The following is a 24922-nucleotide window of genomic DNA, read 5'->3' as shown; positions in this document are numbered from 1 at the left end:
CACTCGTTGTCTTTGTTGACCTGTATCGGTAACCTGAAGTGTTAAAAAATCTTGGCATTCATAGAAAAAAAAATAATTTTTATTAATATACCTGGGGGGGGGACAGTGGCTGTATTCCCATGCCTAGCTCTCAGAGGCCAGGTTTCAAGCTTTCTCTGCCATCAGGAGGTTGCTTGCTTCGTCTTTGTGTGTGTGTGGTTTTGGTACAAAGTTTTCACATGACTCTGGGAGCTGGGGACTTAAATATAAAACCTGATGGATGAGGCTTGTGAAACTTGGCAGCAACACTTTGCTCAACTTCCAACTAAACAGTATTGAGGTCTTTCATGGGATGAAAGGGTCTGTGAGTGAAACCTTGAAATGAAACCTGTTGCTGAGTTGATGTTGTAGGAATGGCCGTACTCAAAACAACTCAGGGCTTTGCTTTGTTGTGCTGTTTGGGCGTGGGGTCCTTTGGCTGCTGGCACTGCAGCTGTTGGGACTTCTCTCCATGCACCTTCCTTGCCTGCTTTTAAATGTAAAACCAGAGTTAAACCTACTTCCACTCCAAACTAACAAGGTGCACATTCAGTCCATTTAAGTGCACTAATATGCATTCAAAAAGGCTCATTTGTCCGCTTTGTTTTGTAGTCATATTTGTAGCAATCCTCACTACCAGATGAGGTGGAGGAGTTTTTTAATAACTTCTGTGCAAAATATAGAACTCTTATTTTCATATTGAAAACGAGCAAGTCCACTTGGATGCTGTCCTGAAAAATATCTCCGGATTGTGCACCATGACCCCACTGTGCTTCAGGGCTGCTTCCTTGGGAAGCTGTGAGTGCAAAGGCTGGGGATGGTGCTGGGTTTCAAGTGCTGGAGGTTTGCAGGGGTGGAGGGAGGGCACGTTACTGGCAGTGGCAGTGCGGGCTTTCATTCAGCACCTTGTCAGCGTGCCTTATCTGGGATCTTGAGGGATGGCTCTCCAGGGTAAATCCAGGGAAGGGAACTGAGTGAGGTGCTTCCAGGGATGTCCCGGCAGAGGCTTCCTCGCAAGCTGTTCTGCTTGCCCCACAGGAGCCATAACCTGCACAGATCCCTGCAGTGCCTCGGAAGGTTGGGCTTTCTGGCATGTTTGTTGACTACTTTGAGACTTCGACCTCCTTATTTGCAACTCGTGTCAACTTTGAGCTGACATATACAGCACCTGCCATCCTGACCCTCTCCTTGCATGCTCTTGCATGAGGTTCATGTGCAACTCACACGTGCAGAAAGCCTTCTGGGCTGGTGAGAGGTGAGCATAAGGGAGAGCCTCCCCATGGTCTTACAGGCAAGAGCGTATTGCCCTCTCCAGGTCCATTTTTCCTTCTTCAGGTCACTGCTGAGATCATAGTCTTTGCAAATATGGTGGTTATGTCAAAGTCTTTTCCATAGAAACTGTTAAATAAAGTATAGGTAAGAATGCTTTTTAGCTGAACTTTGAATTTCAACTGGCAATTATAGATGAAAATCTCTGTCTTCCCTTCTCATCTGCCTAAACCATGAATTGCAGGCGAAGCTGGTCACTCAGTTAGTATAAATGACAAAACTCAAAGTTGCTTTGCATAGAAAATGGCAGCGTGATTAGCAATGGTTCAGAGGCTGGCACTGTTGGCAGCTGTTCAGATAATTGGCAGATATTTGTGAAAGTGTTTTCCAGTCTCAAGAGAATCGCCAGTTTTGGAATCGGTGATTATTGCTTCGGCGTTGCGATGGGAAAGAGTGCAGGTCTGTGACTGGAGACTTCCTTTTCTGCCTGAGAAGCCTTGGTCACCTAGTCTTAAGACAGAGACGCTTGCCTGCAGGTTGTAAGTCATCAGCCATACAGCAAAAGTTGTGTATGGATGAAGCAAGCCGTTCACAAACAGTTGGAAAATTGTGTTTCCATTCTGCTCAACATGCAATTAGTTTATTAGAAGAGACTCATTCAGAGTGATGGTGAAAACTGGAAATAGTTTTTACTAGGATTTACTTGACTGTGGCAGGATAATTATAATTTGAATACAGGTTTGCAAGTATTTTCTTTCCTTTTTGTGCATGTCTGAGTGTGTGTCTATATATATATATAACAAAACTATCCTGATCCTCATCAAAATAGTCTGCTAATGTTTTCCTGCCTTTATCAAGATGCAGCATGAAAGAACCACTCTGATTCATATATTTAAGGGATGTTATTCTGACCTCGAAAACTGATACTTCCTTCGCTAGTGCCAGCAAGCCCTTTCTGTGGTTTCAGTCCCCATTTCTTCAGCAATTAAGAATCAGGTGGCATCAGAATAACAACTGATTTAATAGCCACTTTAGCCACCTCCGTCATGCGGAGGAAGCGTGCAGGGCTTCTGCAGAGCCTCGGAGCTCTGTGGTGTGACCTCAAGTGACCAGACACAAAAACCAGTGCAACTCTTGAACGGAAAGGTCTGCATCATCCAAACTCTGCTGACTCTTGTCCAAGAACACACTGTTTACCTGTTCCTTCCAAATTGGTCAATTTTCTGCACGGCCAAGATGTGATTTTTTTTTTTTTTTTTTTTTTTGCTTACCTCAGTGCAACTTGGTTGGTTTTAGTGGAGCTGCTCTTCACTTACATGTAGATGTACAGCGAGGATTGTGTTTTCTGTTTTGGCGATCAAAGCTAAACATTCCCACTGTCGACCTATATATTGCCCCGTCTTTGTGTTTGAAGATATTTGTATATTCATCTGCAAATATGCAGACTGACCACTCCAATCAAAAGCAACAAATCTTACCAGTTAACTCCAAAATGCATCTTGCTGAAGGCAATGTTTGAAAATGCATTGCTATGAGCATGAAGCAGCTAAGCTTCTGTCTGGCCCTTGAGATGTGTACCCAGACTTTAATGAAGGGTGGGGTTTTCCTTATCCTAATAAATAGATTTTGTCTGGGGAGGTGAGAGGCAGAAAGAGGGAACGTATTTGCCCAATCCTAAATAAAAGCTTATTTATGCCTAATACATTGGCAGAATTATTCCAGAGTAATTCATCCATGAGAAAATATGATCCTTGTGTCACTGCCAAGGTCAGAGAGACCTATGGTGATCTACAGAGGATGTTCAGGTCACCCAAGTTAAATCTGCCTAGGGGCCGACTTAGCTCATGCACCACATTTTTTTCCAAGATTAATAAAAGCAAACATCTATATATGAAGGCAGGGCTAAGAGTGTGGTCAACTCTCTCCTTTGAGCCAAGGTCTCCTGTTTTTCCCTTCTCCTTTCCAGGTTGCTCCTTCCATTTCCTTTCCATTCTTCTCTTTTCCCAGCATTTACAGGATGCTCAGAAAAGTCAGTCTTTTCCTGTGCGTGGCAACTGATGCCTATAAAACCCTTCTAGTTGATAACTGCATGCACAGGAAGGGCACAAGGACATTGCTGGTGTTTACCCAGGAGCAGCGCTGGCTGTCTGCGTGTGCGTGGTGTGCCCTTTCACATCAGTTGAGAAGCACATCTTGATAATTGGGGCAAGAAAGATGGGATACACAGTAGAAATATATTCCTTGGTAACCCCAACTGAGAGGGTGCCATCTGAGCAACAGGGTATTTGGCAGAACCGTTTTGAAGGCGAAACTGGTGACATTTTAGGCACTGCCAGGCTGCCCCAGGAGGAGACAGGTCAAGTGGTGAGCTGGGCAGATGAAGAGTCCTCTTCCATCACTGGTGGATGGAACGGGCAAGACAAGGTCCTCAGCCCTTTCAACAAGGATGAGATTGCTTCAGCAGAAAAGCAAGATTATTCTTCCATGTGGTCAATACCTGCCATGGGGAAGCTGATGCCTGTGGTTTATAGCCTGCCAGAGCCTGAGGTTTTCTTTAACTTCCTTGGTTACTCATTCATGTCATTTAAAGTACATCAGATTACTAAAAACAGACAGTTTTTGCTTTCTATCCATTTCTACTACTCTTGCTATTAGATATAATGACAAATGCTGTGAATTGAAAAAGAAACACCAGAAATCTTTTTGACTTGCTTTTTGAAGGATGTTTGCATTTAGTTTTGGGGTTTTTTTTTTAAGACACTAGATGGCTTATTGCTATGACCCAGCTTTGCTTTGAGATTTCTATGGGATTTTGGTTAAACACTCTTATTGCGAAGGAGTGGAGTCAAAGAGATATGAACTGAAAATGGCTGAGTTACCTCCTTCTCATCCTTCATCCCTTCCCCAGTTGGGACTTTGATGCCACTAGAAGTAGCGACGTAAATAATACCCAAATTCTGGAGTGCACCAGAAGTTTTTCCCTTTCCTTCCATCAGTTTGCCTATTCAAGGTAATCCTAGGTAGCTGATGTCTAGCAATACATAGTGGTGGAAGGTGAAAGAGGTAAAAATAAGGCGCGCATGCACCTGTAGGTGATATTCAGGGGAAGTTTTCAAGTGTCCAGCATTGATCTGACTTTACTTTCACCTTCATTGTATGTTTTGGACTCTCTGACATCTGTTTGTTCCTGGATGACTTGCATTTGGGTTTGTTGTTTGTTTGCTTTAATTTGGAAAAAACCCACATCCTAACCTATAACTGCACTGTAAAACAAACAGCAAAACACCAGAAGCTGTGATAGAAAGTCGTAGGAAACCAAAAACATAGCAGTGACATGAATACATTAAGCTGGAGCCGAAGGGGACATGGTAACTTAGTAGGACTGAAGTGTCTGAAAGGGCTGTCAGTGCCTGTGTGGCCCTGGGGAGGACCATGAAGGGAGCTCAGCCTAGGTGCTGAGCCTGGTGGCCAGTGCCCAACCACGAGGAACAGAGACAAGACCACCTCCTCATCGCTGTTATTTCTCTGAAAGGCTCTCTAAGCCCTCTGAATTTTTAGGCTCTGTCATGGGGGCTGGTTTCACGCCAGCCAGCTGGATGTGCAGGGGTTGTACCCCGACCCGCCCTTTGATACCATCCCACCTCCCCACACCCAAGGGATATTAGCAGAGGTGAGAAAGTAGATTCCACTTTTTGGCAGTGTTTGTAGCAGAAGGGGAGTTAGTAGCCTGAGCGCCACGGTGGTCATTGCTTGATCCCTCCCAGCCGTGTAGAGCAAGGGAAATCTGGGCAGAGCGAGCAGCCCTCTTCTCCAGCAACTGCTGCTGCACCCTACCCAAACTGAGGCTTTTCTAACCCCAGTTTGTGCAGATGAGCTCGAGCGAAGTTTAGCACGGCTACCACTAGCGGTTGTGCTTCCGTTGGTGTAGAATGACACCCATGGGTGCCCTCCATCTCTAGTGCCACGCTCTACTGGGTGCTGCCCATGTGAGCCGCAGGCAAGGTGGTGGGAGATGATTTCTGAAAGCACCCCTCTCCTGCTCACCATGCCAAGCAGAGGGCAGCGGGAGCCGTGTGAGCGGCAGCCGTGTGCCTGCCCGCTGGCCGCCGGAGCCGACGCCACCACGCCTTTGCTCTAAAGCTCAACTTCAGGTTTGTTTTTCCCATTGTGGCCTTTTTTAAGCACCAACTCATCAGAGCAGATTTGCCTTTTGTGTTGGAGAGGGACAGTCAAGTGGAAGAAAATTTTGTGTGAGCTTGGCTCTGTCAAATCTACTTATCTCCTTTTGCCTTCTGCACCTCCTTCCCAAGGAGCAGCCTCCCGCTATTGTCACGGGCCCTCCAGAGTGACCGGCTTTTGCTGGAAGAACAAGAGCAGTGGATTTAGGGCACCAGGCAGCAAGGAGCGCCAGGGACAGCACAAGAAAAACATTATTAATTCTGTCTACGCCCTTCCCTTAAAAGGTCTGACAGAGGGTTACATATTTTGTAATTAAGGTGGTTTTTCCTGAGCTGATTAGGTGCATGGTAACATAAGGTTTTGTCTTTGGGGAGCGAAGCCAGCGTCTTCTGAACATCCCAGGCAGCGTTAGGGCAGGGTGAGGGGAGGGAACTCAGGGTGCGGTCCAAATGCCATCCATTCAGTCATGATTGCAAATATTTCTAACATTGCTTAGAAAAGAGGAGCGTTAATGTTTTGTGTCTAACTCCTGCCTGTTCATATGAAGCCCAGGTACTGGAAGGTTCCCAAGTCGCTGTCATTCTGCCCCGCTCTGCCCAGTAGTTTAGGCCACCACATAGGTACCTGATTTCCATCAGACCTCGAAGACACCTTATGGAAACGGTTCTTCTAGGTGGACATGGCCAGCCCTCTTCTCCACCCTTCTTTCCATAGCTGTGAGATACAGGGTCCTGCATTGGGAACCACCAGGCTGCCTCAGAAGGGTTTTTGGATTAACCCTCCATAACAAATCAAAATTGTCTTCCTCTTATTTTAAGTACGAAGAAATAGTTAATTTGTGCCTTAAGTTCAAAGCCAGATGTCTTTCACTAACTAGCCAGTCAAGAGGGTTCAGTGGCTATAATTTGCTGGAGTAATGCTGCAGCAAGTGGATCTTTATTAGGTTGTATGAGATGATGGGTGTTTTTTGAAGCACCAGCAATGGCAGCTGAGATGTTGTTACTGTCAGAAGAGGAGAGGTAGATGAGATGGAGGCATTTTATTCTCTTCCCTTTTAATTCTGCCTTTTGCAGTTGCAAAGTGACCACTGTATGTGGGGAAATAGAGTATGTGGTGCTGCCGTGGCATGCAAAGTGAAGTTTAATGTTAGTTTTCTTTCAATAGTGTCTTGGTTTTCATTGTCAGATGTTACTGATGAACTAGGGACAGGGAAAATAATAATTTTTTTTGGTTTGATGCTACTTTAAAATCAGTGACAGGAGTGGAAGAAAATACATTGCATATCAGCAAGAACATTTTCACTTGACACAAACCACATGGGAACTTCCAACTGGAAATATCTTGTGTGGGCTTGGTAGGTCATGAATCCTGACTTGCCTGAGCTGCAGCTAGACTAATTCTCTCCTGTTTCTTATGGTTATATGACTCCTGTGACATATGGGATCCAGCCCTGCAAAAGAGGATTTGGGGCAAACAGTGTCTGAACTGTACTTCCTGCAGGGCACACTGCAGCTTGGGCCAGCGTTGGTTGGTCTTGAATTGGCCCAAAATAAAATGCTTTAGTTTGGTCCAACAATGCCAAGCATTTTGGTTTGTCTTGCCCAACAATAAATTTTTTTAAAACTTCTTTCAATAGAAGAGCCCAATTTTGAATGGTTTGAACAGTAGCAAGGTTCTGGCACATATTTTCTGTTGTAAAACATGAAATCTACAGCATCATCTCCTCTGGAGCAGGCATGCAGGCAGGGCCCAGGGCAATTTAGCTGTGTTTAGGGAAGGAAGCCTACTTAAATGCTCCACTGTAATAAACTGTTTCTACAGATAATGCGTCCCTTAGTTTATACGTAATATGCTTCTGATCTTTGCTTTGAGCCTCTTATAGCTGCTTGTGCTCAGTCCAAGAGTCAAGTGTCTTAGAAGCTGGATAAACACAAAGATAGAGCCAGTTGTTAAGGAGCTATAAAGATTTACAGAAGTTGACCTCATGGCCATTTGGGGTATTAGTTGGGCTTATTTCCCCCATGGCAGAGCAGTCCTGTGCTCCTCCTGCTGCTTGTTGTGCTCCTGCTTTGCAAGGGAGAAAGTCTGACTGAATCCAACGGTGGATTTGCCTGTGTCTCACCCGTATGCAGTTGACTTCTCGTGGAGAATGCAACTGCTGGGACCTTTAGCTGGGAAGGCCAGCTCTCCTGCTGAGGTTGGAGAGAATAGGTTTCAAAAAAAGACCTGTATTTAAACAAAATGAGAGAATGACTGAAAAACAGCTTTTCCCAAGAAGTGGTAGGGTCGTCATGCTGGCTTTTAGATTAGGGGGAAAAAACCCACCTGTTTAAGCTTTTTACTGTTCTTAGTCAAACCAGGATGTTATTCTGTTTAACCAGATACTTTTCTTTAGGGTATTTGCTTCCAACTGCTCAAAGTAAACTTCTGTTGCTGGCAGTAGAAAGTTGTTTGCTTCCCATACAAGGAATTGCTTTCTTTTTAATATTTCATTCGGCACATAGATGCACGGCTCCAGAAATATCGCACAACTTACCCGTAATAGCAGAGTTTTCTGAATCCCATTAAGAAGTGCTATGTTGTGCAGGAGAAGAGGTTTCCTTCATTTCAGCTGCAGAACAAATGAAAATGAGTAAAATCTGTGGGGTTTTCCCCCCCATTCATCAATGTTGATTTTACTCTTTGCGTAGACAGCTAATTTGCTTGTTGCTAGCCTGAAGGGAATTCAAGTCAAAAAGGAGGATCGAGTTACCAGAAAAAGGTGCTCCTGTCTTTCAAGAACAAAGTACAACGAGTCAAGAAAAAAACTTTGAAAATTTGTTAAATGCCAGAGTGTAATTTATACTTGTCCAGGTTACTCCATCTATGAATATTTGTGTAGGATATTTTTGCAACTGTTTACTTTAGTATCTTGTAAATATGGATACTATCGGTGACTTACAACCTCCTACTGTTTATGTCATGGTCTGAATCCTTGCATGAAACATGCACTGCATGTACTTAAGAGATGCGTGCAAACCCAAACATATGGTATTTGTTCCTTGCTAATGCTTCTTTCCTACCTTGTTGTTCCTCATTAACTTTTTATTTAGTATATTTGAAAAGGCCTTTTCCTTAAGGAATATGAAAAAAAAATTGGTCCCTCATCAACACCACGTTTCAGATTCACAAGCAGACTTACATAATTATTGTGAATAATCTTGCAGGTTGTTCTGTAGGCCGTTCAATGTGCTGAGATGATTGCTATTGACCTCAGGAACTCCTGGAGTGGGTGCTTCCGTCACATCTCACTAATCATGGATCCCAACCAATAGAAAATGTTTTTCCCCGATAAAGAAATTGTGCAGTTACTTTAAGCTTTCTGAAATATCTTCTGCTGGTAGTCCCGTCCTCAGCTCATGTACCTTGCTTGGGCATTGGCAGGTCGAGAGCAGTCACAGTGGGTTAATGTTACATATGCAATATATACGTGCATGTGTGTGTGTAAATTTTAAAATAATGTATTTTGGGGAAATCTTCTAAATTCATGGGCCTTTCATGTCAAAACTTCTAATTTTCCTCAATAAATAGGTACAACTTGGATTACCAGCTGGGCATGCATCCCCAGACTGTGCCAGTGCATTCCAGCTCTCTCCTGGCATATCTGAGCTCTCAACCCCCTGTGCTGCTCAGCTTGCCTCCTTCCCCACCTTGCTGTAAGAGAAATGACCATTTCTGAGTAGTGAACTTGTCCTGGTTGTCCATGGTTGTGGACATGAATATTAGCCACCCTGACTCACGTCAGAGTCATTTGGGTGTGACTTTTGCTCACCACATTCCTTTGCCAAGTTGGAGCTGGTTGTGTCAGAAACAAATTAAAAAACTCCAAAAAAACTCCATATGCTTCTTTTTTGCCCAAGTCCATTCAACGCTGGTGGTCTGAAGTGGCGATCCTTGTTTTAAGTCCTGTGAACAGTAGGTTGTGGAAGATTCCTTCTCCCTTGCTCTTGTTTTACAGAAAAACTTGTTGCATCCTTGGAGATGCTTTTTGAGAATTCATAATTTTGGACCTTATAGTAAAATTACATTTCACACACAGGCCTGGTTTTGCTCTGCAAAAGTCAGCATGGTGGATGTGTGGGTATCCAGCAAACTGGAGATGTGTTTCTGTAAGGGATTTCATAGGTAAAGGTGCGGAAATTTTAATAGTTACTCTAAATTAACACAGAGCACTGAAGCAAGGTTAGGGAAGGTAATTTTGCCACTTGAAATCTCTCTAGTACATTAAGTTACTAATGAATCCTGCTTTCCAGTTACCTGGAAAGGTTACTAAAGAGATTTGGGTTCTTGGAGGGCTTAAAAGGGAAAGGAACTGACAGAGCTGTGGATGGGCAGTGAACAGTTAAATATTTGGCTTAGATAATGTAGGATTTCTTATGCTAGCAGAAGCAGGAATTTGAGGAACTTGTATCTAAATGCTTTTAAAAAAAATTTATGATCTGATTTAAAAAAAATCACACTACTGGAAAGCCCACAAGCTTTGGGGCGTTATGTTAGGTGTTTCAGTTCATAGCACCGAAAACATTGCAAGTCTGGTACAGAAGTCAATAGTTTTTGTCCAAATCCAGCACATATTTAAATTGTATTAGCTTACTAAATGCAAAACTAAGTGGAAACCGTGAAGTTCTTTTAGGAGGCAGAAGCTGCTTTTAACAGGAGAGATTTGGAAACATAAAAATGAGTTCAACATGGGGAGCTTTTAGAGGACACTGATTTAGTCAGTCCACTTAAAAGTTGCTCTGGGTCTTTCACAGGGCTTCATGTCTTTCACACTTTCTTCTGTGAACTCCTTAAAGCAGTGGATTTAGATGTTTATCTAGAAGAGGACTGTAAAAGATGGAAGGTGGTGTTCATTGTGTGGTTTTGTGGACCTCAGCAAAGCTGGTGCCCTCCTCTTGCCCCCCTCCCAGCAAACTGAAGAGTGGACCCTGAAACCTCTCTCAAATCTCATGACAGAGGTGTGGGAAGCAGGCTTTTTAAGAATAGTATGGTTTTCTTTGGTATTTTCTTTGGTACTCCAAATACAGATTTGATTCTAGGACAGGGCTACGTGCAGTGAGAAATAACCTGTTGTGTCTGGTGAAGATACTTGTAGTAAAGCTGTATTTGGCACTTTGCTATTGAGATTTCTAGGCACTTAAAATTATGCAAGGATGTTAGTCTAAAGAATTACATGCAAAGGCAATGGATTTTGTAGTCGAGCAAAGGGCCGGGGTTTTTAGGACATCTGAATTTCCAACCTTCCTGAAACATCCTTGACTTGAGATTGGGACTATTTATGTCGTATCTGGGCAGCTTCTATGGTTGAGGGATGGATTTGGGAGCTGGGGTGGCTGGAAGTTGCCCAGCTATGCCACGCTGCCTGCCTTTCCAATGTTGCAGGGTGATGACATTTAATTTTGATTCCGTGTGGAAGCGAGGGATGGGGCTTTGAATTGCCACCTAACTCCTGCAACGGCCACGGCCACTGAAGGCGAGCGCATGTGCCCAGTTGCTCTCCAGAAGCACCTATTTTGCCAACAATGGTTTATAACAGATCACTCAGGCCAAAGAGAGCATTACCCACTCGAGGAGCCGCTCTAAACTTGGTTGCCCTTTGCTGCTTCTGCCTCCGATTTTTGGGGGAGTGGGAGGGGAAGGGAAGTTGTAGGAGGCGATGGCAGCGGAGAAGGGGACGCAGCGAGAGGAGCCCCCGCTGGCATGGCCAGCCTGACCCATTCAGCAGGGCTGAATACGATAAATGCCGCTTTATCCTTTCTTGAAAGGAACAAGATAGCGCGGCCTAAATGCCTGGGTGTGCTTAAATAGGCAACTCTGGGACACCGGAGTCGAGGGCGTTTGAAATTGGAGCTCCCCGACAGCCAGGGAGCTGCCACAGGTCACCTGCCTTGCTCCATGGGGACCGGCCCAGGTCTGGCAAGAAATCGTCCACGGACGAATTGTAGTACAAATTCCTTTCTTTGTTGATTGGCCTCTTTCACTAGACCATGGCCTATAAAAAATTGTGTAAAAACAATTCTTAAATATTATTTGAAAGGGCAAATGGCCACGCTGAAAGGTTTGACAGTTTGACATATAGCGCCTGGTTTTGCTCGCTGGGGAGCGGGCACGTGGAGCCCGGGCTCTTCTCCTGCTCCTTACAGGCTCCAGGTTTTTTTTTAAATAGCGTCTAGTTGCTGTGCAGAGTCGCTGCGCTCCCAGCAATTTGACAGGCAATGAGTCTGCTTCAGTGATCTTAAATCCTTTTAGACTAATTTGCGAGCGAGCAGAAAAACAGCTAGCACCTTCGGATCCAGCGCTCAAAACCAGAGAATCAGGTATTGCCAATTAAAGTGCCATTTCCAACCATCATATCAAGACAGATTACTTGCAGTTGCTCTGATAATGTCACGCCGTGCCTAAAGAGAAAGCGAGACGGAGTTTCTCCACGGACGAAGGATCTGTGTAGACCAAACTCATTGGCGACCAAGGCAGAGGGAGCATGATGCAGATCGTGCATACAGCCATGCATATGTGCAGCGTAAACGCGAGCGGTGCGCCTGCTCTGCCCCCCGAATAGCCACGGGCCATTTTGAAGAGCCTGTGGCCCCTCAGTCACTGGCTTACTAGTTAATTGCCACACGGACTTTGTGACACATGGGCAGATAATATGACATTTTCGGTTTCTGTCACTAGCAAACGCCACAGCGTTGCTTGCACTAGTTGCTAAGAAGCTGTCAGAAACCATTAGCAGCTGGCTAAAGTTGCCCTATGGCATTTCCTCATGGCATCAGCAAAACAAGCATAAATCACCCAGCAGAGCCTCCCGCTATACTAATGAGGCTGTAAGCTTGTTTATGGACTAGCATCATTTCTATGATTATTTCCACCTTTTCAGTTCGCCTTCATTTGGCGGCAGGAGAAGTCAACTTCAGGAACGGAGTCGCCGCTGACATTTTACAAATGCAGTTCATAACTGCTACCGTGTGGCTGGTCAGTGGTGCTTCAAGTTTGTTTAGTGATCTTTGAAAAGAGGAAAAGAGGAAAAAAAAAGGGGGGGGGGGATGGAATCTCTGGAGACCTCACAGAGGTGAGTGTATCGAGTTGCAAAGTAGATGGAAATACTAAAATCCACAATTGACCATTTAGACTTCTCTCTGTGGTTTCAGTCTTTACAGGATCAATTTTCCATTTAAAAAAAGTGGAAGAGGTTAAACAATTTATAAAAGTCTACCGAAGCATTTGCTCTTAGGATAGCCAAGTGCTTTCTTATCCTCTCCCTGCCTTTCACTTTCTCTAACTTGTGTCGGACGGGGCCAGGGTTTATTGTTTTAGGCTTTTCTGAACATGCACCAGTATTTACACTGGATTGAAAGCATTTGCTTCCAATGAAAATCTTGTCTTAGATTACAGCCCAGCAGTGTAATTTCCCTCCCAGATGGGAGTAAAGTAGCAGTATTTGCCTAAAAACAGTAGGAAGAACAAACTGTGCATTAAGCCAAGGCTGTTTTTGGCTTGAGCTAATGATGTAACAGAAACCTTTTATTTGGGATAGGTCACCGCCAGAGATTGAAGGAGGTGATCTGGCTTGCGCTTGAAAGGTTGCTCCATTGTATCTACATAAGTCTTCACTTAAAAAATCCTGTTCCTAATGCTTCTGCTTTCATACAGCAGAAATAAACAGGAAGGTTCTGGGGAGTGTTATAGGTGGAATGCAGAAAGCTTTTCCTCCCCTAATGGAGGATATAATTCAGGTGCCCCGGAGGCATGCTTTCAGGAATTCTCTTGCCCGAGGTAATGGGAAGCTAAGGCTGCTTGAAGGCCTTGATTATCTATTGATGCACAAAGCTGGAAAAAAAGTCAGCTCCCTTGGATTATAGTAGATATTTCCATAAATTATCAATGAGTCCTCCTCCCGTCAGGCACGAGGCGATGCCTGCTAAATTAATCTGAAGGGGGGTTGAAATGAGGAGAGAGTGTATTTTTAAAAAAATGGGGTGGGGGGGAGAGGGTGGGTGGACCATTGCAGGGAGGTGGTGAAAGGCAGTGTCATTAGGTTAGAAGCTTTTCATTTTTAATCAATGAATGCATAATACTTTTCTTTTCCTTGTTTGCCTCTTGCAGACAGAAAGTGGATTAGCCTGTGGAATTTTAAATGCTGTTGAGTTGTTTCCTTTGCTCATGTTTCTTTTATGAATTATTATTTTATATGGTGAATTGCTTCTCTCTATAAAAGCCTTTTTTTTTACATACTGGGCTTTCAAAGAATTTGTCAGATATCTTATTTCTTCATAAAAATCTTGTTTGTTTCTATAACTACCCAAGGTTACCATTTCGTTAAAGACATAGGCCAAGTCATAAGGACAATTATAAATTTGCCACCGTCAGTAAGGTACTAAAAATATAACACTAATAATAACTTTTTTTTTTGGTGCTGAAAGCTGTTTAACAAATAATAATTTTGACAGTTTGCATCCTTTTTTGAAAAAAAAAAATCTTTTTTTAAAATTTTTATTCCTAACAGAGATAGTTTTGATTCGGCCCAATTGAGATGACTTTCTTGATCATTCTTGCCCGGGGGGTGTAAAAAACACTTGCCTAATAACATCACAACTCCATGTTGCTACAAATACAGTGTCCTTGGAAGCCAGGATATACCGTTTAATCTACATGTAGAGAATGCAAAGACTGATTTGCTCTGTGGACTTGTTTATAAACTGCTTTCAGGGTTTGAAGCAAAAATTGCATGCAAACTGGCCAGGCACTGCAACTTTTGTTTTCCTTTGACCACCAGCCCATCAGTCCAGACCCAAGCTGGCTGCTACGCAGTTATGTCCTCCCGTAGATATATCGCTAATGTGATGAGAACTGTCTGAGACCTTCTCTGCATTAAGAAAATTCATTCTGGATCAGTTGTTGTTTAATGGGAGCAGACACCTATTACAGATGTGGCACACTGTTACAAAGCAGGGTGTTAATTTCTATGGTGTATGTCAAATTGGTAACTACTTATTCCACTATGAATTTCTTTTGGCTGGGGCTGAGAAGAGGGGAGGCCAGTTAGCTACCCACCTCCCATCAAAAGGTCAGGGGAAGTCGAACGTCTATAAAAGACTTAACATAAGCAGTGCCCCAGTCCTGTTTTTTTCTGAATTTGCGGAGAATATATGATACTGCAGGAGAGCTGCATTCACCCTGCTTTTCGCATCCCGGAGTGGGACGGGGCACCCAGCTTCACACAAGTCATGTGGATGGGACACCATCGATACTTCCCTAATTGCCATCTCAGCCAAAGTAGCTAATTGGGATGAATTTTTGGGAAGTGACCTAGTGTGAAGAAAAGCCACTGTTTCCACCTTTGCAAGCTGGATGCTTGCAAAAAAAATTTTTTTTTTTTTTAAGCACTTTTTATTTTGGGTTACAGTGGCAGAAATGGCCACGCTGTCCTTCAGGATAAACCAGAACGGGGCCGACACAGCCCCGAGACCCTCCCTCTCCTCATGTCTCTTCCCCCCATCCCTTCAACCCCTGGTGAATTATGGTGTTAAAGAATTTATACCTCATTTAAATATTCATGCAGTTTATACCCAAAGCCAGGCTTCGGCTGAAGTATATAAAGGTAGCATAAGTCAAAATTTGATTCACTATATTTACAGGTGACGGCTTGGACAACAGTGTAGCTTCCCCCAGCACAGGTGATGATGATGATCCAGATAAGGACAAAAAGCGACATAAAAAGCGTGGCATCTTTCCCAAAGTAGCCACAAATATCATGAGGGCATGGCTGTTCCAGCATCTAACAGTAAGTGAACTCTAGATCACATATGCAAAATAAAACATGGAAAATGTCATAGTTGTAGTAGTCGTAGAAAGCAAAAAATACATATGATGTTGCTGACAGGCAGCTCAGGGAACTTTTCCGAGCAGAGTTGTTGTTGTTGCCTCATTTGCTAGATGCCAGGGGAAGAGCACGGAGCGTATGTTTTTATGGTTTTGGGGTTTTTGTGTGTGTGTTGTTATTAGATTTTTTTTGGTTCAAGTCGCAGTTGTTAACGGGACATCACCACAAAGTGTGACTAAGCTTACACTAATAACCTCGGAGACCTGTCCTGCCCTGCTGCTTGCACAGCTGCAGCTCCCCTTAGGTGGCATGGGAATCGCTGCTTCAGAGCAGAGAGCAGCGTTCGGTCCCTGGTTCTGTGCTCTGGAGAACTGCGGAAGGTAATTGGGGAGATTAAAAACAAAGCAAAAAGCAAACAAAGACCTTATTCAGATGTTTGTCGGAGATCACCAGAAGCTTCATGATGAAAGGTCTGAATGTATCTGGTTTAATAGCAAAGTATAATTTTTTTCTTTGAGACATTCTCATTCCCAGAGTGTAAGTTACCCCTGTATTTAACGTTATAAAGCAGGGGGTGGGGGGGCGGGTACACAGCTATTTCTGTTGCCATAGCTACCTGTATTTTTTTTTTTCCTGGGATTAGAAATCAAAGCTCTGGACAGGTGTGTGGGGTTAAGCTGGATGCTGGAGCTTCTTTCAAGGCTTTATATTGTGTACCACACCTTCTAACATTAGCATTTAGAAAAGTGTTTCTAATGCCATTCTCCTTTGTCATCAAATTGTGGTGATCTGTCACTGTGTTTCATCCACTGAGGGGATGTGGGCCTTTGGCCCCAGGTTTTCTGTCTGAGCTTTTCTGTGACAGGAGGATAAGGGCCAGGCAAGGGATCCCGGGGGTCTGCAGGTGGTAGTGAAGAACAGCTCTCGCCTCTAATCCCAGCAGTTGACACTCTCCCCTGCCTGTAGTTAGGGTCAGGATGAAACCAGAAGCCGGCCAGCTTGCCCAGCCCCAGTGGGAGACCTGCCAAGGGTGTACTCGTAAACCGGAGGAAGCGCTCACGCACATCGCTCCTCCATCCCCTGCTGAGCCAAGAAACCAGATATCTGCCATGACTCTTGTCAGCATGGGGATCAGGCAGGGAATCCTGCCCTGCGCGGTCCTGGGTTGCTATGAATGAACCTTCCTGCTGGAGCACTCCTCCTCCGAGGCCGGAGAGGGCCTCAGATATCTCGCAGTTAATCTCTCTCTGGCAGACTCCGCGTCAGCTGTGCCCCAGCTTTGCCAGCTCCTTAGCCATGTCCCTGGTGCGTTCAGCACATCGCTCCCAAAGGCTGAGGTCCCTTTTGGTTTTGGTGGCTCCCTGATTCTAGGTCCTCGCCCAAGAAGAGCTGACAGCCTGGTGTGTCTCTGCAGGTAGGTGTGAGGTTTAAGACATCTGCCTCCAAAACAGTCCAGGGATGCTGTGCCAGCAGTGATGCTCACATCATCCTGATGCAGCTGGTTTAGGTTCTGCTTTAAGGACATGCCCTGGAAAGCTGTGCAGTCAGGACAAGTCACACCAGGGGACACTGAGCAACTGCATGTCAGTCCCCATAGTTCCCAGCTGAAGAATTACAAATTAAGTAGTATATATTACTATTACTAATACTATTAGTACTTTTTCCTGGAAGTGGCCTGTTGCTGTGTTTGTGCTAGCATCACCCAGGACCAGGGCACAGGAGTGTGACGGTCTATCCTGTTAAACTGCCTGAGTAGTCTCCAGCATGCTCTTAGCCTGGGCCAGCTACCACCCTCCAAACCCATTCCTGGGAGCACAGCAGAAGATAGCAGGGGTGACTCCCAAAAGACCTCGTGGCAGGAGCCAACCTGTGTTGAGCATTTAGCTACGTGGGCTTGACCTGACCCCACAGCTGGCTTCATGCTCAGTCTCAGGACCAGAGAATGGACCCATTCACTGTTTCGTCCAGATCAGGTGCAGGGTGCCAGTGGCTTTTCACTCTCCTGCTGTGCAGTAATGGTGTGCAAAAGAAGAAATGAGAGTGCCTGTGGAGCTTGCTGCAGAGCTGCCCCTGGGAGACACCATCTGAGCATCTGCATGTAAGGTCGTCTCCTCTCCTGGAAGACTCAAAATACAGGAACCCCCCAGGACCTATGCAATGAAGCTGCTGCATTTTCTACCTTACAGAACCGAGCTAAAGCTTGCTTTAAAAATCCACCATCCCCTGTGCAGATCCAGCCCAGCGAGATGAAGCATGCAGATTTATTGCAGGGCAGGTTTCTCTTCTTCTGGCAGCATCAGGGTAGCTCCAGGCTTGTCTGATCAGTTCAGTAAAGCAGAATTGGTTTACCCAGTCCAACCTTCTCCAGCTAGGACCTTGAGGCAGATCTTTCAAATTGACTCTAGGTGGGTTTGTGGACAGTTCCCCCAAATTAAAACATGGCCGGACAACATTGTAGGCTCTTCCAAGCATGTGTTTCAGCTGGGAGTGCTCTCACTGGAGTGAGATGGCACCAGAGAACTTGTGCATCCAGAAGAGCAGTGGGTCTTGTGCGTGGAGGAAGATGTCCTCCAGGCAAGCACATTGATAACCTGGGCAAGAGTCAAAGCTACAGTTTGAGCTAGAGGAATATAACATGTTGACAAGCTGCTTGGGGTGCTGTCCTCTCTGCAAAAAAACCCAGGCCCAAATCGTGGCTGCAATCAGAGCTGAGGAGTGGTGAGAGACTGAAGGAATTAAGACTCAAGTTCATTTTGAGGGTGTCTAGGCCTCATGACTGCTCTTGTAACCCTACACATGGGAGTGACAGTGTCCCCAGCTGGGCTTCTCACTGCGGAAGGGAGGTCATCCTGAGGAGTGGTCAGCTGAGGAAACTAGAGATCCCACATCATTTATTTATTTATTATTAGTGAATGTGGTCTTCCGTAGGGTGGACACAAGGTCCTCCCTAAAGCAGGAGGTGAGGAGAGATGGGGAGGTGGTTCTCTTCAGGCAGGGGACGTGTCAGGGCAGGCGATACCTCCTTTTTTGCCCCCCAGTGCTTAACCGGCCTTCATGTTTCCCTCTGGAAAATGGCAGGAAGAAATGAGCAGTGGTTAAGTGTGAAATCCAGCATCCCCCTGACTGCTGGTGCTTCCTAATTGAGGTGTTAGTTGGGAGCCCTCCTTTTCAAAGGCAAATTTTTTTTTCCTCACAGTTGTAATATTAAGACACATCAGTGGCATGGAATTAAACAAAATAGACAGTAATTGCTGTGTCTGTCATACTAATGATTAATGGTTGGAAAGATTTAAGATAAATGTTGGACTAATACAATCTTTTAAAAGTGTATAGGCTGGTTTAATTCCTTCTATGCAGTTACTCCATCTCCAAAAGTACTAAGTCTGCCTCTGTGTACTGACTTTATTTCCTAAGGTTTGTCCCTTAGTTCTCGTCTCCCACTTAGGAGGAAATTCTTTTTTCCTTTATTGAAGTAAAAAAATCAAATGCAAGGCCATAGCCTCTCCAGTTGTTGAAGTGTTTGGGCAATAGTTCCACTCAGTGTCAGGCAGCAGCCCCCCCATTATTTTGACTGATGTGCAGAACTGAGTTGACATATGCCCAAAGGGTAGGCAAGTGCTGTCCTCTGCGGATGCAGGCAGTATGCTGTGAAACACTTCAGGGGATAAATTCATCCAAATTGCCTATTTTTTTCTTCCCCTTGGAATAATAATAACAAAAAAAATCAGCTAAAACAATAGCAAAAGTGGTGACCAGACTTACACTTAGGATTTTGCAGGTTTCATTTTTAACTATTTGCCATTCTGACTTAATTTTGATTAAATGTCTGGATTGGAAGAGCTGCCCAGGTTGCCCATTAGTTGGGCAAAATGTAGCTGTGGAGCTTGTTGAAATTTTTGTTGGTAGATTGTGACACCAGCCTGTAAATTTTGAGGTTTGTGGAATCTATTTTTAGGATTTTGCTTTAAATTTGAGATGGAAGGAACGGCCTGTTACTATTTGGGTTTAAAAAAAAAAAAAAAAGAAAAAAGCTACTGATAATTTGGTGAAGAGGTGAGGACATCCCCAAACTGTAAAAGCTGAGTGAAAAATGAGGGGAGGCTTGTGGGGTGGCATCAAATGCCATGGCAGGGTCTTGAGGAGGGACTGGGGCAAACCAGTCCTGTACTGGAGCTGGGTTCTGGAAAGTTACCCTAAGGATAACTTCAAGGTGTGCTACAGCCTGGCAACATTTTACAAGCCCTCCTTTTTTTTAAAAATTTTATTATTATTATTATTATTATTTTTTGGATCACTTAACATTCAGAGATCATATCTCACCACCATTTTTCAAGCAGATCTCCTCACTGTAATGGATAGCCCTCAGCAGGGATTGCAAAATAAGGGAAAAGCTTGGAGGAGGGGAAGGGGAAGAAAAAATAATCTTGCCTACAACCAGATCTGTGTAAATTTAATTGTGGCAACAGGATTAGTTTCTGCTTCAACCCATACTATGCTTTTGTCCTAACAATGGTACCTTTCTGTTCAAAACCAGAAGAAGAAAGTTTGGGGGGGTGTCTTTTCAAGTGTTTTGTTCACTCATTGTGAATGCTCTGCGTCCTTTAAATCCAGCTTAATTTAAAATGTTGGGATTCAAACCTCATTTTGGGGATTATATGATGTAATTAGTTTGTTATATGATGAGTATTTGATGATGTTCATGTTCATCATCTAATCAGGCAAAAAAAGCCATAAAATTATAATCCCAAAAGATGTTTAATAACAATTTAAACTATTGAAGGCTTTATTTAAGCACATTAGGGGATTATAAACTACTTTTTTTTTAATGGTGCCAAGAGGTAGATTCAAGGACTTCAAACTCCTTTTAAAAAACAAATTGCCATGATTTAAAAAAATGAATGGGCGAAGGATTTCTTTCATGTAAATCCCATAATTTAATCATTATTTTTAACTGCTTTTAAAACAATTTCCTGAAGAGGTTAAATCTTACTGAAATGGGAGACTGAGCAGAAAGTAAAAGACATAGCTGAAAGATGTTGACTTTACAGTAGAATGAAAGGGGTTTTTTTATTATGTATCTGGATTTTGAATCTTTATTGATTGCTTGATGCCATGCTATTAAACAAGAAAACTTACAATAAGCAATATGCAATGTATTTAGCAAAGCTGTTACTTGTATAAAAGAATTTATTGGAAGCAGGTATTTGAAGGAGGCACTTTATATCCAAATCTAGTGGAGAAAAATAGTCCCCATTGCTTCAAGAATGTTATTCTGATAGAAAAAATACTATTACAGTGCTTAATTCTGTAAGTTTTGTTTATGTATGAATATTTTACAGGCTAGCGACTTTTTAAGCAAGTGGATTTCATGTCTTCTCTCGTCCCTCCATGCTTATGAGATTTTTGCCTTGGGAGGAGCGTGGGGTTAATATGTCTCTGTGCCCCTACTCCCATGTGGGATGCTTGTCTGGTTTTGGAAAGGAGTATAGCGAGAGGGCAGATGGGTACATAACTAGGCTGCTGAAAACATAAAAAGGAGAAATAATTGGCTAAAACCAGTGAGGATTTTCTTTGCTTTCCTCTTGAGAGGGTTTGGAAGCATTAAAACAAAACACAGACACCCTGGCCCCCGAAAGTACAACTTACAATGAGTCTCCATCCTGCATCAACTGATACTTGCTCTGCAAAATGCCAGAGGGCTCCTGGAGCTCATCTGTGTAACAGGGGTCATATTTCCATATATCGGACTCAGAAGTGGGGGAGGTTTCCCCCCCCTTTATCCCAAATACATAAGTCTCCTCTTTCAGTTGATTTTATTGTGGGTGAAGCTGTAAAAATCTTTCTTCCACATCTGCAAGACTTCTTAGTGCCAGCTGTCCCAAATTCCTGGGAAAAGCCAGGCGTTTTTAGCTTGCCTTCGGTCACCCGTGCCCCACCATCCCCTCAGCTGGGAAGGTAGGAGCCAGGGTTCCTCCTGCTCCTGGCAGTGGGAAGACCTGCCAGAGCCGCGAGCAAAAGCATCCATTGCAGGTTGGTGCAAGTAACCCATGATGAGGGTCCTCAGCTCCCTTCTGCTGGTGGAGGTGCTGTGGCAGTCATCTTTAATGGGAGAAAATTGGAAATGTTATTACAGGAGAAGATAATTATTCTGAGGCTCTGTCAGAATTGAATTGAGAGCTCCAGAAAGGAGGACAAACAGGATTTAGGTAACTTGGTTTGAATTAACTTCTTAACCCTTCAGCCCTCCCAGAGTTTGATGGAGGACACTGACTGTCAAAATCTTCAGCATTTTCTTTAATCTTCCTCAAATTTGTTGCTTTGACCTGCTGTCCAGCCTCTAAGTGTTGGTCCATTTTCTAGCGTGGGTGAATTTTGCCATTTTTAAAGAAAACTCTTGTTTTGGGGGGGATACTCTTGGCAATGCTGCTGTTGCTCCAGTTTCATGATTTCTTGGAAAGCACGTCTCGTGTACTGAGATCTCACACTGTCCTGTAGATTGTTTAAGTTGCCAGTGCTGAGCTATGCTACAAACCTTTGGTTTTAGATCAGAAAGAAAAAATGTAGGGTGCTTTAGTCAGTTGGTTCAAGGAAACCAAATTCCTCACTTAGGCTCTTCTCACATTCAGAAGTGTGGTGTAGTTACAACATCTGTTTTTTTCATATCTATGATTCAGTCTTGTTTCCGATGAAGACAACCATCATGTTGTCTTAAACTACATGGTATGAGACATCTCATCCTGAGCTCCTCGCAGGGCTCAGGAACAGCAGTGGTCCAGGGAAGTATTTTGGTTGAAATCAGAAGGTAACCAACAGCCCAGGCTAGATTTCAGAGACAGTGTCTGTTCCCAAAGGGCTATCTTATCGTCTTCCCAATTTCCCCCAGTTTCCACCTTGGAGGCACTGTTGTACCAATGTGGAAGCCACCAGCACGTTAAAGAATTTGAATTATTTGGAAGCTGCTGAAACACATTAGTATTTACACACCAGAAGAATTTCACATCTGAGTAGAAGCGAGGGAATACTGAAAAGTTGAAACATGATAAACATTAATTCAGATGTTAAATTACACTTGCTCTGGTTGTACTAGAACTCCTTTTGTTTGCATAAATATTCTGGGAAATGAGTTTACCAGCAAGAATGTTTGTAGTAATAAGAATTTTTAAGTCAACAGTAGATGCAAAGATGCTCCTTTCTTTTTATATTTGCAGCTGTGATATTTTGCATGTGCAACTTCATTTTTGAAATTAGCCTCTTCCAGTCAAGGCACAGAAAAGCGTTACGTGACGTACTGTCTTTCTGCAGTCAAAGCAAATGTATGAAATTCAAGTATCACATTTTGAAGAGGGAGAGGGGGAGGGAAGAAGTCTGACCACCAATTTGTAAATCTGGAAGCATCCACTGAAATATTTTGGCAAGTAATTTGCAATATGAAGTACACCAAAGGCAACAACAGTATCTTGGCAAGCAGTGGGTGAGCAGGAAATGAGGATAAATTCATGGGCTTGGTTGTTCATTATTAGTTGTTTGTTTAGCTTGTCCTCTAACACAGTTGCTACAAAAGAGCCTATGTTGATTCTCAGATATGCTTATGTATATAAGTGCCAGTGTTAATTTTTTATTGGCAATCTCCTAACTCTTGAAGGAGTTTCACAGCGGACCAGTGTAAGCTAGCAAGTGACTTAATCAGATCAGGTAAAGTGCCAAATACGAGGCACCAAATCAGTTGGGCACATATCTGATGAGATGTGTTAATCTGTGGTGTAAGATAAGCTGCCTTTGAAATAGGGTCACATTTGGAAGTGTTACATCAAGTTGTGTAAGATGCATTCCCTTGCTCTGGCATAGAGTATCCTACGTCTGTTTGCATGAACTTAACCCTTGTCTGAATGAACCAAAACAGTGATATTGCAGTGAATATTGTCTGTTTGTTGCTCCAGGACAGGCATGAGAAGTGAATTGGTTTTCTACCCATTTTAAAAGTTTTGTCTCCTATTTCCTGCATTTACCTTCAGCTACACAGAATCTGCAGTTAGAGCTTACATGTTTTTTCTCATTGCATGTATTCAGTAAGCCCTAATTCCTAATATTAACTGGTTATGTTTACTGTCTGCCCATCAAAATTACCCACAGAAAATTTCTCTTGTGGAAGGGAATTTTTTTGTTGTTGATGGAAAGTTAAAATTTTCCATGGATAATGCCATCCTTTCCCCCAAAATGCTCAGCTGAAAATCCAGTTTTCGATATATGAACAAATGTATTGATCAGACTCATCTTTGCACTTCCAGCTCCTCACCCTGTAAGCTACAGCAGTGCTAAATATATCTGTAGAGAGAAGGTAAGTAGGCAGAAAAGAGTTTAAGTTAATATGTAGTTACCTAATTTACCTCACCTTTTGCATCATTGCCTGATTTAGACGCATAGTATTTAGTAGAGTACTCGTTTCACTTCAGTGGTGGGCCATCATTTTAATAAGGCAAAGTCTAGGAGACTTACCACTGCATCTTCTGCATTATGAACCAGAAAATTCTGCCCAGAAAATACTTCTCAGACTTTAGGTATACCATGAATATTCCTTTCTTGGCTACTGGTTGACCTTTTCTAATCCAACCTGTACAGCATAAAACATTTTTATGCCACCAACGTATTCCCACTATGATGCTCTGTACCAGTGATGCAAATAGGGAGGTAGTCATGTTAGTGGCACTAAAGTGTCACTTGAGTTGCACTGGTAATACCCAAGTGTCTGCTCATGATATAAATATGTTTTCCAAGGACTTTTTCTGAACTCAGAGGGGAAATGGTGGGACTCTGCCTTAGGTGGCTTGCTCTATTCATTACCTAAGTCAGCTTTGAAGTGAAACTCTTCTTAGACAACCTGTATTCATGTCAACCAGAGCTTTTGGAGTCCCTAGGTGGTATTTTTGGGAAAGTAAATGCCATATTAGGTGAATCTGGCTAATTAATAGATTCGTTGGCAGAACTCTACTTATTTGCCAGGAACTTTGTGCTGGTCCAGGAGTTGTACTGTGCTTGCGTGGGAATGGCAAAGAGGATAAACCCTTGATTTCATTGTTGAAACCCAAGCATGGGTCCGTCAATGCAGCAGGTTGTAAACCCTGGAGAGTCATAAGCTACAGTTGGGGGCAGAATAATTTTGAAGCTGGTAATAACCTGAATCTTATGAGTAAAATGTAATTTTAGTAATGTTTTCATAAACAGCAGGAATGGCGACATTTTAGTAAACAGTGGCATTAGTTGCATCAAAATTGCACCACATTGGCTTTTAAATTACTCCACCTGTCTGTATGAATAGGATTTTCAATGTTGAGGCACACAGACAGCTGCTGCTAATGTTTTTTTTTTCTCCCTGTGCAGATAATGCTGGCAAATCCACAGCCATCAAGGCCTGGTTTCTGATGTAAAACGGTACCTGACCTACTGGCTCTGGTGCTACAAAAGAAACAGCTTTAATTACTAATGGCCGTGTTTTAGTTTTGTACTTGTTGATGTAAAAAATGTCATCTTAGAGCAGTGTAACCTCTGGTTCACTTCCACCGGCGATGGTACACTGGCTGCAATTATTTTCAAAATAATTTG

General features: G+C 43.4%; 1 protein-coding gene across 11 annotated transcripts in view; it reads left to right on the top strand.

The window, feature by feature from the left end:
- MEIS1 (Meis homeobox 1) overlaps positions 1-24922 on the top strand; it is a 110852-nt gene that overhangs the window by 43807 nt on the left and 42123 nt on the right. For all 11 annotated transcript variants that reach the window (XM_052784172.1, XM_052784168.1, XM_052784166.1 and 8 more), the window contains one exon: positions 15141-15286. In XM_052784172.1, the coding sequence (XP_052640132.1) occupies positions 15141-15286 (146 nt within the window). The remainder of the gene's footprint in view (positions 1-15140; positions 15287-24922) is intronic.

The sequence above is a fragment of the Harpia harpyja genome, chromosome 4 (assembly GCF_026419915.1).
Source record: "Harpia harpyja isolate bHarHar1 chromosome 4, bHarHar1 primary haplotype, whole genome shotgun sequence".
Taxonomy (NCBI): Eukaryota; Metazoa; Chordata; class Aves; order Accipitriformes; family Accipitridae; genus Harpia; species Harpia harpyja.
The sequence above is the reverse complement of the archived record's forward strand: the minus strand, read 5'-3'. Positions and strand labels throughout refer to the sequence as shown.